This window comes from Trachemys scripta, chromosome 5 (genome assembly GCF_013100865.1).
Source record: "Trachemys scripta elegans isolate TJP31775 chromosome 5, CAS_Tse_1.0, whole genome shotgun sequence".
NCBI lineage: Eukaryota > Metazoa > Chordata > Testudines > Emydidae > Trachemys > Trachemys scripta.
The window spans coordinates 21,678,927-21,694,847 of NC_048302.1; the positions used below are offsets into that span (position 1 = coordinate 21,678,927).

The 15,921-nt window shown below is 40.4% G+C and overlaps 1 protein-coding gene across 3 annotated transcripts in view; it reads right to left on the reverse strand.

The window, feature by feature from the left end:
- The window catches only part of CCSER1 (coiled-coil serine rich protein 1), a 1,080,955-nt gene that overhangs the window by 953,734 nt on the left and 111,300 nt on the right, over positions 1-15,921 (reverse strand). For all 3 annotated transcript variants that reach the window (XM_034771263.1, XM_034771265.1, XM_034771264.1), the window contains exons 2-3: positions 13,093-14,454; positions 7,788-7,975 (exon numbers count right to left, since the gene is read on the reverse strand). In XM_034771263.1, the coding sequence (XP_034627154.1) occupies positions 7,788-7,975; positions 13,093-14,410 (1,506 nt within the window). In that variant the 5' untranslated portion in view covers positions 14,411-14,454. The remainder of the gene's footprint in view (positions 1-7,787; positions 7,976-13,092; positions 14,455-15,921) is intronic.

Genomic DNA, 15,921 nt, shown 5'->3' on the forward strand with positions numbered 1-15,921 from the left:
TGCATTTACTGTACATTGTTTCACACGTGTTTTGGGACTGGCTTGGTTACTTTGTAGGAACAAATCTTTGTATTGCATGCTCTGTCCACACACTGCCCATGTACCACTTACTCTTGACCTCATCTTTACCATCTCAACTTATCCACTTTTATCATTTCCCTTGGTGTTCCCCTTTATCTTAGGCTAGGTCTACACTACCCGCCTGAATCGGCGGGTAGAAATTGATCTCTCGGGGATCGAATTATTGCGTCTCATCGGGACGCGACAATCGATCCCCGAATCGACGCTCTTACTCCACCAGCGGAGGTGGGAGTAAGCGCCGTCGACGGGGAGCCGCGGAGGTTGATTTTGCCGCCGTCCTCACAGCGGGGTAAGTCGGCTCCAATAGGTCGAATTCAGCTACGCTATTCGCGCAGCTGAATTTGCGTATCTTAAATCGACCCCCCCCCCTGTAGTGAAGACCTGCCCTTAGCTAGTACAGACATTCTGTTTCCAACATGCTGATCCACTTCTCTCTCTAATGCTGTGTCCCAAGATGTGAGGCCTCACCCATATTCTAATTACTCATGTCATGCCAGGCTTACAATATTATTCTAGAAGTACCTGAAAAAGTTAACTATTTTCTACTGCTGGAGGTGGTGCTTGATGGACAGCCCTGACCACCAGAATCTTCTATGTATCCATTCAGCCATGGCTTCTCTGATCAGGATCTTGAAAAAAGGGGCCATTTAATGCCATAAGACAGTAATTGTAAACGTGCAGCACTGCATGGAAAGAGAGGCAGTCTGTAAGGTAGGATGGTCCAAAGTCATTTAAGGCTCTATAAGTCTAAAGCAACACCTTAAGCTCCTCTCAGAAGCCAAGAGGCAATCAGTGTAGCTCAAGATGTATTGGTGTCATGCTTTGGTTTAATATCCAGAATTGCCCTTTGTGCTTATTATTTTTTAAATATAGGCATAATATAACATGCCTTCCACTTCAAACAGTTCATTTTGCTGACCAATGCTATCTGGTCTTAGTGACTATTTAAATCAGTGTTTCAACACCATTGCTCCTGACAACTACATTTCTGAGGATACCTCATCTTTATTACCAGCAAAGAGCAAATCGGGGATAGCTATCTTTACCATTACCTTCTGTAGTGAGGACCAATGCAAAGAAATGATTTTGCTTCTCTGTAACATTCTTATTCACCTTAATGGTTACCTTTAATTCCAAATATTACAGCAGATCCAGTCATTTTATCACAGACTTCAGTCTTCTGATACGCTAAGAACTTTTTTTTTTATTCATTTTTTGTTTTGGCTATTTGCTTTTCAAAATCTCTCTTAACCATTCTAATTTCCATCTGCCATCGTTTATGTTCTTTTGTTGGCTTTAGATGGGCTGATTGTGTGCTCTGCTCTTCAATAATGTTACGGATTTGGAGAGGGGGCATATCTTTGAAATATATTTTAATAAATTCCATGATAAGACTAATTCTTTTAACTAATTATCTGATGGCTAATTTTTTTTTCTAACTTGATTACTCATTTTTTATAAAAATCACCCTTCCCAATTTTTAGTTTCACAGAAAAAGATTTTGGTATAATCCTTCCCAAGATGATGTGGAATTCAATTACATCATGGGTTTTTAGGCTACAAACTTCAAGGGGCAGAACCATTTCTTCATGCACATATGTACAGTGACTAGAACAATAGAACTTGATCCTGACTGGGACCCTGGGGTGCATGATTTCCCGTTACAAAAGCCGTGTTGACTCTTCCCCAACATACCACATTCATCTGTGTGTCTGGTAAATCTGTTCTTAACTATAGTACCAACCAATTTGCCTGGTACCGAAGTTAGACTTACTAAACTATAATTGCCAGGATCGCTTCTGGAGCCTTTTAAAAAAAACAGTGTTACATTAGCTGTCCTCCAGTCATTTGGTACAGAGGCTGATTTAAGCGATAGGTTACATACCACAGTTAGTACCGGGTAGTTCTGCAATTTCTACTTCGGATTTATATTCACACATATTCTCTACTCCAGGGCTCTCTCCACTCTACAACTCAACCTAAATCATTTATCCCTTATTTCAGCTTGCTACTGTTTTCAGCCTTGTTTTAATCTAGCACATTGCTGAATATTCATCTTTTCTCACGAGCAGAGGTTCTGTAGCAATACACAGCTCCTTGTTTTAAATTGCACCAGTTCCCAGTGCGCTCACTGAAAAGCTTCTGTCATGTTGCACTGGCTCATCAACATTAAAAGCTTCCAAAAGTAAATGTCTTGTCCTTCAATTTAAAATATTATGCACTATTAACTATGTATTAGTAAATTCACCGTTTCTAATTCAGTATTATATATATGTCGGGTGGGGGAGAGTACTAAAATGGTGTGATATTGACATCTTGTGGCATAAGTAAGTCACTACATGAATCAATGTTGCAAAAATAATTCTTATTCAAAACTGAGATTAGAAATATAAGTTTTATAATAGCCTGAGAGGTCAAGTTAAAACTTCTGGTGTAGTACAGTTCATTATTTCAATCACAGAATAATTAAAATATTTGCATAAAATGAACTGTTTTGAAATAGTCTTATTGTCTTTTCCTTTACAGAAAAAAAAAATCTATTCTTTTACTATCCTACATTTTAATGCATTCTACCCTGGGGAGAAGCAGTAAGGCGGGAGGGTGAAGGTGCACATGCCTACAATGTTCAAGACACCCAGATGTCCAAATTTGTAGCCAGAGTCCTTTAGAAAGGCCTTGATATTTGTGCAAGAATAAATTTGATCAGCTACTTGTCTAGAAAAAACAACACTTTCCAAGAGGTAACTTTGCAAACCTTCGTCCATGTAGCTACTTTTACCTTTTCTTCATATTCTCTGAAAATCTAGCATCTCATCCGTTCTTGTGGCTCCTAGCCACCCAGCAGAGTAACACAAAATTGTCATTTACCGACAACAACAAAAAGGGCCTTGAAGGTCTTCCTTTCTATTGTGTGGAAAGGGTCTCCTACTAGCTACAAAGCTTCTTCAACTTCTATATGATGCCAAGAAATTGCTATCTGTAGTGATCATTTGACTCCACAGAGGAGACTGGAAAAGCAATGGTGCCATCATCAGGGAAGCATAGGCACTTTCACAGGGACTTAAAATTAGTGATATTTCTTTTCAAATCTATTTCTCCTTATTGGAATTTTCTCACTGCTTATTAATGTTTGCTGAAAGAAATCCAAAGTGTCACGATACGAAATTGTGATTTTCTTTGTTACTTCACAGGAGCGAGGAGAGGCCTGTAACTGTTCACTGATATTTGTAAAATACTTTGGGATTCCTCAATAGAAGGGGAGAGGATTTTTAATTATTTTAACACAACTCTGTTTAATAATATTCATTTCTGGAACTTTTTGCCCCTCTCCTTTACTTGGAAAATATTAACTATTAAGATTAATTCTCTGTTGACATTCTTTGAACTGAGTGTTAACCACTTGTGACAGGTATCCTGAAGAGCTCTTTCTTGGATTTTAATGCTCAGCTGCATATTACTGTGAACATGCACATGTGATGTTGCACTCTGTAATGCTTTATGGAAATATGCTTATGAATGTAAATGACATAACTGGAATATGTTTTATGCTACATATGCCATGTAACATATCTCTGCAAAGGTTATGATCTACTGAATATATTCATCCTATTTGTATGCATATATCGTTTTTGTATTCGAAATTATGAATATTGGCTGTGTACTTGTTTGATTTTAAGTAGCCTTATTAAGGCATTTGGGCAGCTTCTTTAGAAACGAATTTGCAAGTTAAGTGCCCAATCAAGAAACACTTAATGGACAATGGATCTTGGAAGGCTCCAATCCACATAAGAAGTCTACTTGAGGACGTTCAAGGTAGCATGTGAACAACGCATGTGAACAACGGCTGTAAGTTATGAGTTATGCATGGACATGTGACTTGCCCATGTGACTCCAAAACTCTATCTTGTAGCTGGGATTCTACACGGGGGGGGGGGGGGGGGGGATGTCCACCCACAAGAGAAAGTCTATTTAAACCCCTGGGAGACCCCTCCATTTGGTCTTCAGCTGGCTCAAGAGATAGCCTCTCCACCTCCAAAGGATACCTAAAAGAAACTGGAACAAAGGACAGTAACTCTGGGGATATGAGTGATTGCTGGACCCAGACTAGAAGGAGGCTAGTTTGTAAAAGAGGCTTATTGGAACATCTCTGAGGGTGAGATTTTATCTGTATTCAGCTTCTTACTGTATTAGGTTTAGATTTGCGTGTTTTATTGTATTTTGCTTGATAATTCACTTTGTTCTTTCTGTTATTACTTGGAAACACTTAAACCCTACCTTTTGTATTTAACAAAATCACTTCTTACTTATTAATTAACTGGGGGGGGGAGGGAGGCAATCAGCTGTGCATCTCTCTCTATCAGTGTTATAGAAATCAAACAATTTAGGAGTTCTTATATCCTGTATAAGCCTTATACAGGGTAAAACAGATTTATTTGGGGTTTGGATCCCATTAGGAGCTGGGCATCTGATGTTAGAGACAGGAACACTTCTTAAGCTGCTTTCAGGTAAGCCTGCAGTTTGTGGGACGTGGTTCAGACCTGGGTCTGTGTTTGTAGCCGGCAAGCGTGTCTGGCACAACCAGGCAGGGTTCTGGAGTCCCAAGCTGGCAGGGAAAGCAGGGTCAGAAGTAGTCAAGGCACATCAGTTGGCAGCCCCAAGGGGGTTTCTGTGATCCAACCCGTCACAACAAGTTTCTTGGATACCCCACCCTTTTTTTTCTTCTTCAAGTCTTTTCTCATTTTTTTTATATTCAGGCTTTTTAGCCTATATATAAACATTCTGAGGCAGCTAAAAAGCCTGAATATTATATTTTATATATGATATTATAGCTAATGTTTGTGTTACTATATAATGACTGCTAAGCATTAAGTACAGGGGATTTTCACGTTATGGTATTCTGCCTTCAGTGCATAAAACCACTCTACAACTGATCTGAATGCACTGGATATATGATTGTAGTAAATGAACAGAGAATGATCACTAATCAATTTGGAGATCATCTTGCTAGAGTAAATACAAAAAGATTTGAATTTCCGATTCAAATTAAAAAAATGCAACAACAAACAAAATCCCACTTATTGTTTAGGGAGATGACGATAAGATGTTGCCACCCACATAGTGACATGGCTAAGAATAAGACTCAAGTGAAACCTCACATTCAGACATCAGCAACCAGCCAACTACGTAACTGAAAAGAAGATCTGGTTAATGACTCGGTCCTGATCCTGCAAATCATTATGCACACGCTTAATTTTACTCACTTGCACACTTCCACTTCAATGAGAGGACAGTTAAGCATGTCCCTAAGTGTTTGAAGGACTGGCTCTATAGTTAGTAAGCTCTTTAGTTTGTCTGTAAAGCACTAGGCACACTTATCGTGATGTATAAAAACATTTTCAATTTAAGAATGTCCTGTTTTTTAAACATCTGATTTATTTGTTGCTTTTTTGAATGCAAACTACCCGGGATAAGTGACAGACATGCTGTAACTATTCTCTTTAATTACAGAGAAATCACTTCAGCTATCTAGCCATTCAACACTCTACTATGTTTCTCTGGGTGTAGTATTTCACTGGTGTGCATTAGTAGCGTTTTCCTGTAGATATAGGTTTTGCATTTCTATATCAGATCATTTGTACAAACTGCTTAGAAAGGATAATAGGGAGACATGCAGAAAATGTTTGGCTTTATTGTTGCCTAGTGCTCTTTCAGATGCTATGAAATAAATTAAATAATAATGAATCAAAACAGTTGGTGAATGCTACAGAGGAGAAAAAACGCACACATACACACTGAAAAGTTCTTGATGTTCTTGTAGGTCAAGTTTAGCTAATAAATGTTGCATAGGCTATACAAAGCGTGTGTAGAGGCAAGCATTCATGTGAGAGTCAGATAACCCAACCGTTCTTTCTATTTTCTCTGTCAAGCACTCAAGACGACCCCAGCCAGGCACATACAAAACAGAAAATTCTTAAGCTGTGCAGAGGTCATCAGCAAATAAGGTTACCTTCAATGCTGACATAGCGCGCAATTGTTCCCTCATTTTGAAATGGCAAATTCAGTTTGCTAGCCAGATGGAGCAGACTGTGACACTGTACCGGTCTTTGGGTGCCCCCAGGTGGAGTGCCTAAAAATCGGCATTACCTTCTGTCTCAGCAATATCTGTAGGAGTCCTGCTGAGACAGACAATCCTCTGTTGTTCCAGAAGTTAATTATCAAACAGGGCTCAGGGTCAGCTCTGGGAGACACTCCCAGCTGGAGGTTAATTTAGTTCATCTCAGAAGGAAAAGAATCAAGGGGGTTGGGTTAGCCAGAAGCCAGAAAGCTGTGGGGAATCACAGAAGTTGCCCTTGATAGTTTGGTCTATTTGTTGCATTTTTGACATTACAGTTTGTAAACTATGTGGAAGGAATGTGCAGCTAGAGCCCTTTTACATGTCGGTGTCAATCTGGATTAATCCACAGCCCTGCAAAAAACCCTACCTTCAAAGGGTGATTGTGTTCAATCCTGATAGTCTGGTAATCTTTGTAGACATCCCAACTGGGACCCTAACTCTAACTGCAGTGTAGTGGTCATAGTGAGGATGATTTTCCTCTTTTATGTCCATGCTTATTGAGGGACATGTGCAGAAGTGGTGAGTAGGATGGAGAATCTTGGAGTTGCTTTCTCACATACTCTTCATGGCAAGTTGTGTGTCAGATATTTATATAGGATGAATCCTTATTTAACCCTTCACAATCTCACAACAGCAACCTATCTGAGCTCAAGACTTATTTTGTTATTTCCTCTATCAACCATAACTTGTCCATTGCTTGCAGCTTGTTCAGCATGCAGCATCATGTTCTACACTTCTCCTTATTGTCTTGAGTAAGCATGAGAGTACATTACACTCACCTTAAGTTCTTTACCCTCACTGACTACAAGAAGGCAGACAACTTTAAAAGTCAACAGGCTCCTTTTACCACCCCTTCACCTCAAAGCAGGACTCAAAAAGTAATCTTCTATAATGGTTTTAGACAACATACTTGTTTTCAACTTCCCATCCTGAAGTGGGGGAGGAAGGATTCTCAAAAAACAGATTCTCTATCCTGAATTTTGAGCATTTTCCCCCCGCCACTGGTTTGTTTATGGAAGGGGAGCATTCAGCCCTTTGAAATTAGTCTTGCCTTCTTATATGTGATTTACTTTTCACATGACTACGGCCCGATTCTCCATTGAGTTACATTAGGTGTATGTCAGTGTGACTCCTTGAAGTAAGAGTCACATCAGCATGAAACTGCTGAAGAATCAGGCACTATAAACTTAAAATTACAACTACTGCACTACTTTTTTCCCCTTCCAGTATTTGAACTTATTTCCTTTTTTAATACTAAGCATTTGGTAATCATAAGTTTTCCAGAAGTTCCCACCTGAAATCCCCAGCCATACGAACACTGCATAACAACTGCAAAAAAATCCACAACAGAAAGTTACACAGACTTTTGAAATACTTGGTGTTGACTACAATCTGAGGTTATGGTCTGAAAAGTATCTTATAGTTTTGAGTGCTGTATTGTACTTTATATCCCAGCATTGGATAAGGCTTTGTATTCCTATACAGTTGTTGTGTTCTATCACACTTAAAATAGTCATTAGAAGCAAAAACATATAATCACTACAGAAATGAAAGCCATTGCAAAAACATGTATCTGTAAGAATGCACTCACCAGGCTGTTCATTTTTGAAGATGACGAGCCTGCTGTCTGCTTCCGCAAGCTATGAAGATCTTCTGTGTTTCCGTCCTTTGGTTTTAAGATCATCCTGCTGCTTCCAGCATTGCCTTCTGATGAGGATCTCAGGCGCTTCTCTATAAGTCTGCCTTCTCGGTAAGGACTGAAACTACTTGCAAGATTAACTATAATAGAGAAGAAATCAGCATTTACATGCAAGTATTCACAAAAAGTATTTTCTTCAGAAAAAAGTCACATTGCTTCAAACACTTATGCTGAGTGGCAGCTATTCAACTATTTACTACAGAGCTGTGATGTTTGTACTAGAAAGTATGTAAAATTCTCAGGCCAAGACTAGACCATCTACTGGGCTTTACCCAGGGGTCTAGTTTTGTATGTCCAGCCGGTGGACCAGTCCACAATTTCCCAAGATGCAGAACTCCCTCCACCCTTTCTCTGTTTAACTCTTAGCATATTAGGGCACTGCTCTGCTCAACTGTTGCACACACACACACCCGTCCCCAAATGCAGGAACTATTCCCAGTTAATCCACTAGTGCAGAGAACTTAATTGTCTTCCACTGTTCTTCAAGGCAGTCTCAGGCACCAGCTGCCCACAGCCCCTACCAGGCTTCTAAGGGTTCCAGGCAAACATGACTTTTAACATCATGCCTTACACACTTGCCTGCATGGTGGGAAGTCACCCATTTCAGGACTGGAGCTTCATTTAATATCAGTGTATGAAGGGCAGACATACTGGTCTGGGCCTCCATCCTGCTTTCCCACTTCTGCTCCACAGCTGTCCAAACCAAAGCAAGATAACCTGACAGACACATTCATCTGTTCTGCAGCTGGGAAGCTGAATCCCAACTCCCAGCCCCAGATAAATGACTATGTTGGATAAGATGAGAAGGATTAGATTTTCAGTAGGGCTGTCGGTTACACCCAGTCAACTCACGCGATTAACTCAAAAAAATTAAACGTGATTTAAAAAATTAATCACAGTTTTAATCATACTGTTAAACAATAAAATACCAATTGAAATGTACTACATATTTTGGATTTTTTTTCTACGTTTTCATATATGCTGTATTCTATGTTGTAACTGAAATCAAAGTGTACATTATTTTTTATTATAAATATTTGCACAGTAAAAATGATGAACAGAAAAAATAGTATTTTTCAATTCACCACATACAAATACAGTGAAACCCCGCTATAACGCGCCCCGCGATAACGAATTCAGATATAACACATAAGGTGGATCCGGCTGCCCCAAGCAAAAAATAAATAAATAAAAAAAAGCAGCGGGGGCACAGCCGAAGCAAAAAAAAAAAAAAAAGAAAAAGAAAATGTGCCTTCCCCACTGCCTCTTCCCCCCGTACCCTCACTTCTCCTTTTGACAAGGAGAGCCATTCTCCTCCCCAGCTGCTCCTCACTCTTCCTCTGCCTCCTGCACGTCTCCCCTGCTCTCCCCAAGTGTTTCCCTCTCTCGCTGCATGGCTGAGAGCCCCCGCTGCTGGAGCTGCACCCTTTCAGTTACTGTTATGGGCAGTTCGCGAATGCAAGTCGTTTTCTGCCCAAGAGAAATTGACCAGCTTGAAATTTTTGTAACCCCGCGATACCGCGACCCCACATTTATCGCGATCTAATTTTTTGGACCCCAATCATCACGTTATAGCGGGGTTTCACTGTACTGTAATGCAATCTCTGTCATAAAAGTGCAACTTACAAATGTAGAATTTTTGTTGTTGCATAACTGCACTCAAAAACAAAATAATGTAAAACTTCAGAGCCTACAAGTCCACTCAGTCCTACTTCTTGTTCAGCTAATCGCTCAGACTAACAAGTTTGTTTACATTTACAGGAGATAATGCTGGCCTCTTCTTATTTACAATGTCACCAGAAAGTAAGAACAAGCATTTGCATGGCACTTTTGTAGTCGGCATTGCAAGGTATTTACGTGACAAATATGCTAAACATTCATATGCTCCTTCATGCTTCAGCCACCATTCCAGAGGACATGCTTCCATGCTGATGACGCTCGTTAAAAAAATAATGCGTTAATTAAATTTGTGACTGTACTCTTTGTGTGAGAATTTTATGTCCCCTGCTCTGTTTTACCCTCATTCGGTCATATATTTCATGTTATAGCCGTCTCGGATGATGACCCAGCACATGTTGATCATTTTAAGAACACTTTCCCTGCAGATCTGACAAAACACAAAGGTACCAATGTGAGATTTCTAAAAATAGCTATCGCACTTGACCCAAGGTTTAAGAATCTGAAGTGTCTTCCAAAATCTGAGAGAGATGAGGTGTGGAGCATGCTTTCAGAAGTCTTAAAAGAGCAACACTCCAATGCGGAAACTACAAAACCCAAACCACCAAAAAAGAAAATCAATCTTCTGCTGGCGGCATCTGACTCAGATGATGAAAATGAACATACGTCGGTCTACACTGCTTTGGATTGTTATCGAGCAGAATCCGTCATCACTATAGAAGCATGTCCTCTGGAATGGTGTTTGAAGCATCAAAGGATATATGAATCTTTAGGGCATCTGGCACATAAATATCTTGCAACGCCAGCTACAACAGTGCCCTGAGAACACCTGTTCTCGCTTTCAGGTGACACTGTAAACAAGAAGCTGGCAGCATTATCTCCTGCAAATGTAAACAAACTTGTTTGTCTGAGCAATTGGCTGAACAAGAAGTAGGACTGTATGGTCTTGCAGGCACTAAAATTTTACATTGTTTTATTTTTGAATACAGTTGTTTTGCATATAATTCTACATTTGTAAGTTCAACTTTCATGATAAAGAGATTGCACTACACTACTTGTATTAGGTGAATTGAAAAATACTATTTCTTTTGTTTTTTTATGGTGAAAATACTTGTAATCAAAAATGAATATAAAGTGAGCACTGTACACTTTGTATTCAGTGTTGCAATTGAAAAATCAGTATATTTGAAAAATGTAGAAAACATCCAAAAATATTTAAATAAATGGTATTCTATTATTGTTTAACAGTGCGATTAATCATGATTAATTTTTTTAATCACTTGACAGCCTTAATTTTCACGCATGTGGAAGCAGAGGAGGGATTTTAACGATGGGAGTAGCACAATAGCACAGCAAACCTTGTGGTTCTAGAAAACCCTTCCTCCTTTTTTTATTGCAGAATGTGCTGATGTTAGTCCAAGATTTTTTTAAATATATCTTTATTATTGTATAAGTATACACACTTGCCATATTGGCGCATGCAATCAATTTCTAGTCTAGTGTGATACCCCATCAAGTAAAATGTGTTTTGCTTGGCATTAATAATTTCCTTTGAATTTTGTTTAATCCACATAAATGTTTTGTACTGATCTTGCACAGTGAACACTAAAAAAAAAAATCACTAACTACTGTTTTTACCTCATCACGTAATACACAATGTAAGATTGCTGTATTTGAAATATGTTTCTCTATTTGTTCCATTTAATGTGTATATTTGACAGCATCGTGCACATAGTTTCACTTTTTTCCTTAAATAGTCAGACAATTTTTCATTTTAAATGAATTTTTTAACTTCACACCATCAAAGGAAGAGAAATAACTTTTTTTTTTTTTTTTTTTTACTCTTGTTTTTCAATAGGAAAGTGCGATGGTAAAATCACAACAACAACAAAAAGACAATGGGCTTGTCTTCATTCAGTGTTAGCTCATGGAATAACCTGAATGCTGCCCCTAACATGACTCCTTTGCACACACAAAAATCTCTGGCTTGGGTTAGGCGGTGCTTTAAACTCATCTGTCAGGGAGTATGTGGGTTGAAGCTGCTGGCACTGGAGCTATTACTACAGTGGGGACTCAGTTACTCTGTGCTGCTCAGACAGACTAACTGTGCAACTCAAGTATTGTTTGGCAGCAGGGCCGGTACTACCATTTAGGCCAACTAGGTGGTTGCCTAGGGCGCCAAGATTTGGGGGTGCCAAAAAGCAGCGCCCCCAATTTTTTTTTGTTTGTTTTTTTACAGTGGCCGCTGCGCTGGGAGGGAGAGGGAGTCTGAGCTGCCGGCAGGCAGCCCAGGGGTTCCCCAGGTCAGCGCGCCGCCGGCAGCCCAGGGGCAGGGCCAGCTCTAACTTTTTTGCTGCCCCAAGCAGCAAAAAAAAGCGCCACCCTGCCGAGCCCACCCCCCCGGCCCCCCCCCCCCCCTGAGTGCCGCGCCGCACCCCGCGCCGCCCACCCGCCAAGTGCCGCGCCGCTGGAGCCCGCCGCCCCCCACCGAGCGCCGCGCTGCCGGAACCCCCCCCCGAGCGTCCCGCCCCGCGCCGCCCCCCCCGCCGAGCACCGCTCGCCGCCAGAGCAGCCCCCCCCGCGGAATGCCGCACCGCCCTGCCCCCCGCTATACCAAGATTGGCCACCCCTTACCATGTCACCCTCTCACAGTTAGACTACACTTATGGTGCATCTATACTGGAACAAAACACCTGCACTTGGCCTGGGTCAGCTGATTCGGGCCAGCAGGGTTCAGGCTGTGGGGCTAAAAATTACAGTGTAGACATTTGGGCTCAGGCTGGAGCCTGGGTTCTTAAACCTGGTGAGTGTGGTAGGTCTCAGAGTCTGAATGTCTACATTGCATTATTTAGCCTTGCAGGCGAAGCCCCATGAACCTCAATCAACTGAACCAGGCTCTGAGACTCGGTGCCCCAGGTTTTTTATTCCAGTGTAAACATATCCCTAGAGTTTTTGACTTTGCTATACTTCATCCTAAAAGATGTGATTCTTCAGCTCAAGTACCACAAGGTCATGCTTTTACAATCAGTGATCTGAGGTTCCATGTCTCCAGATGACCCAAACAGGGGCACTGCTGCATTGGGCTATGCCATTTGCAACCACTAGACCACCGCCTGCTCCCACAGCCAGGAACAGAAACCATGTATCCTGCTGCCTAGTGTTTTATGGTTGTCTCCAGTATTGCCAACCTCAGAAGATCAAAAATCATGAGCAAGATTCCCCCACCCCTCTCACACACAAACACAGCCCTCCCAAAATCAAGAGATTCATTGTCCAAAATTACTTTACTCATAAATTTGCAAGAGTTGACAACTCTATCACCGTCACACACATTGAGAGTTGGCCGAGTAAGCTAAAAATTAGAAGACAGATAAAAAACATGGATTTAACCTTTGGAAAACAAAAGCACAATTTTGGCTCTTTCACTTTTGGGGTTTACAATACTGCAAATGTGTAAAGCTACTTTACAATTTTGAACACCTTTTTCAGGAGAATCAAGGCAAAAATCCATGTGACGTACCTTTAGAATGATTTATTTCATGTCCCTTTTGTGTTTTAAAGGATCGGGATTCAGAGGAGGAGGGAATAATCTTCGATTCTGTTACAGGAATTGTTTCTCTAATGTACTCAGATAACGTTATTTCATGTTGGTCCCCACATAATCCACTAGCCTTTGGAGAGCATTCCACTGTTTTTTCTTCATGATGTAACACAAACGTTTCTAACTGTGCATCTGCTGAGTTAATTTCTCCTATGTGCCCAGCATCTTTAACAGGAAGTTCAGTAATTTGCAATAATACTTGTGTTTGATTAGCAGCAGTATTTTTAGGTAAGGTATTTGATTCAGTACTACAAAAGCTTGTATGATTCACAGGAGATATAACAGCAGACAGGGAAGTACTTTCTACATGATCTGTTTTCCTCACATAAGCAACAACAGGACTGAGGAAAATCTGAGAGGTAGAAGTATTATTGTCAAAGTTCTCTGTGTGTGGTGCCGTGTTTCCACTACTGGGCACCACATCAACTTCTGAGAAAGAATCTTCGGTCAAGGCTAAAAATTCCGAAGGGGTCTGGACTGTGGTGAGGTCTGCAGAAAGTTGAGGTGATTGCAAAGAACTTCCTGCACATTCTGTTATCTCAGCAGAACATGATGGAGAGGACCTTACTGTTACAGGGTCGCTTTCAACATATGGTTTAATCTCCAACAAGCATCCAGACTGTTGTACACAGGAAACTGACTGGCTCTGGGGGACTGGCTTTGAAAACCTGTAGTGTGATGAGAAAGATTTCGGGAGAAGTTTCCGTGAGGATTCCTTAATAGATCGTCTACTTTGCTCCTCTATAAAGCCAGAGTCATCGCCCTCGTTTTTTCCAGAACGTATGCAATTTATAAAGACATTCTTATTACTTGATGGCTCTTTCCCCTTTTCAAAGTCCTCCGTCAAAGATCTTGTTATCTTCTTGCTCCGTGAACTGCCGAAACCAACTGAATGCCTCCCTCTGCTTTTAACATGTTCTTCCAAGCTCGGTTTTTGGAAATTGTTGTGAGTTGACTGAGCACCATTTGAAATATTTACATTCTGGCTTGCAGATTCAGACTTCTGTTCACTCCCCTTCTTGTTGTGGAAGCTGATGGAAGGTGTGCGGAATATGCTCCTTCGCTTGCCTGTGCTACCTGAGCTTGAGTTGGTGCTGGAGGGAGAGGAGCTATGGACACCCACAGTATTAATGGAGCTAGGTGAGGAAGGAAGGGAGTCATGTCTTCGACTAATACTTCTCCTGAATATTGGCAGTCGAGACACTAGAGTTGAACGTCTTGATCCTGAGTCCCCCATCAGGACCTGAAGTGTTTGGGACTCTAGACAGCCAAGACACCAATCTGGGGTGAGGGGGAAAAAAAAGATATGTTTTAATACATCAACCGAAATCTTTGGGCAGGCACATTTTAAAATCAATCTGAAGATATGAAAATGTGAAGGACATTTTTATTATAACAGTCCATTTTAAATACAACTGGAAGTTGGTGCATTTATTTTATTAATGGCGCTTAGAACAACAATATACAGTTCAGCGTTCAGTTCTGAAACTCTGGCAATCAAGCAAAAGGTTAGCATAAATAGTATCACATGCCATAGATATTTTTTTAATACTCCGCCCAAACGTTATCTGTTCTTATCACTTTTGCACCATGTCTGTAAACTCTCTGGGGAAAGATCATGCCTTTTCTATGGTCTATGAGGGGCCAAGCATTCTTTTGGCCACCTAAAGTCTGGAATTTACAATGGAACCCAAAGAAGTTAGGTGCCCAGCTCACACTAAAGTTCAGTGTGCACTGGGTGCCTAATTCCCTTGGGTTCCTTTGAAAATGAAGGCAAAACGACATCAACTACAAGCTATATGAATAATCTCACAGGAGAGGAAATACCAGGTCTTGAGTCAGACAACTTCATGCTCTAACATTAAATTTTTCCTAGGCCCTTTTCTAGTCTAGTTTTGAATTGTTAAATATTTATGATTATATTTCTGCATTTGTATTCTACAGATTTCTTTTTAATGTTTTACTGAACTCACTTAATAATTTACCATTCTCTTTTATATTAAATGACTTTTAAAATTAATTAAAAAAAAATTAAGCCAAAAACGACACCCTGTGATTTTTAGAAATAGCTCTGACCTAACTAATAGAAGCAGATCCTGATTGGCACAGTAGCTGGACTTCAGGAAAACGCAGCCGCAGTATAGCTATAGGAAGTCTTGTGCTATGGATGCAGATCCACAAACAGAAAAATAGGGACGTAAGAACAAGCAAGGCTGTAGATCTGACTTTAAGATGAGACTTCAACTGGAGTTAGGAGCATTCAGCACCTTTTTAAAAACTCAGGCAATGTATCTTAATTGTTCTCCATGGCCACTGAGGGAAGGACAAGAACTAATGGGATTAGTCTGCAGCAAGGCTGATTTAGTTTAGATATTAGGAAAAACTTTCTAACTTGAAGGGGATTTAAGTTTTGGAACAGGCTTCCCAGAAAGGTTGTGGAATACCCATCATTGGAGGTTTTTAAGAACAAGTTAAACAAACACCTATCAGGGATGGTCTACATTTTCTTGGTCCTGCCTCAGCACATGGGGCTGGACTTGATGGCCACTTGAGGTGCCTTTCAGCTCTACATTTCTATGATCCATACAAAGATTCTAGATCAAACTGGAGGGAAAAAAGTAAGGACGTAAAATAATTATATTGCCCAAATGCCCTAAAGAAATGTAATGACAAGAAAATACACTAACTAGGTAAATAGCCATGAGCAACATAAAAAATAAAAATAAAAAAAAATATCAAGAAATAATA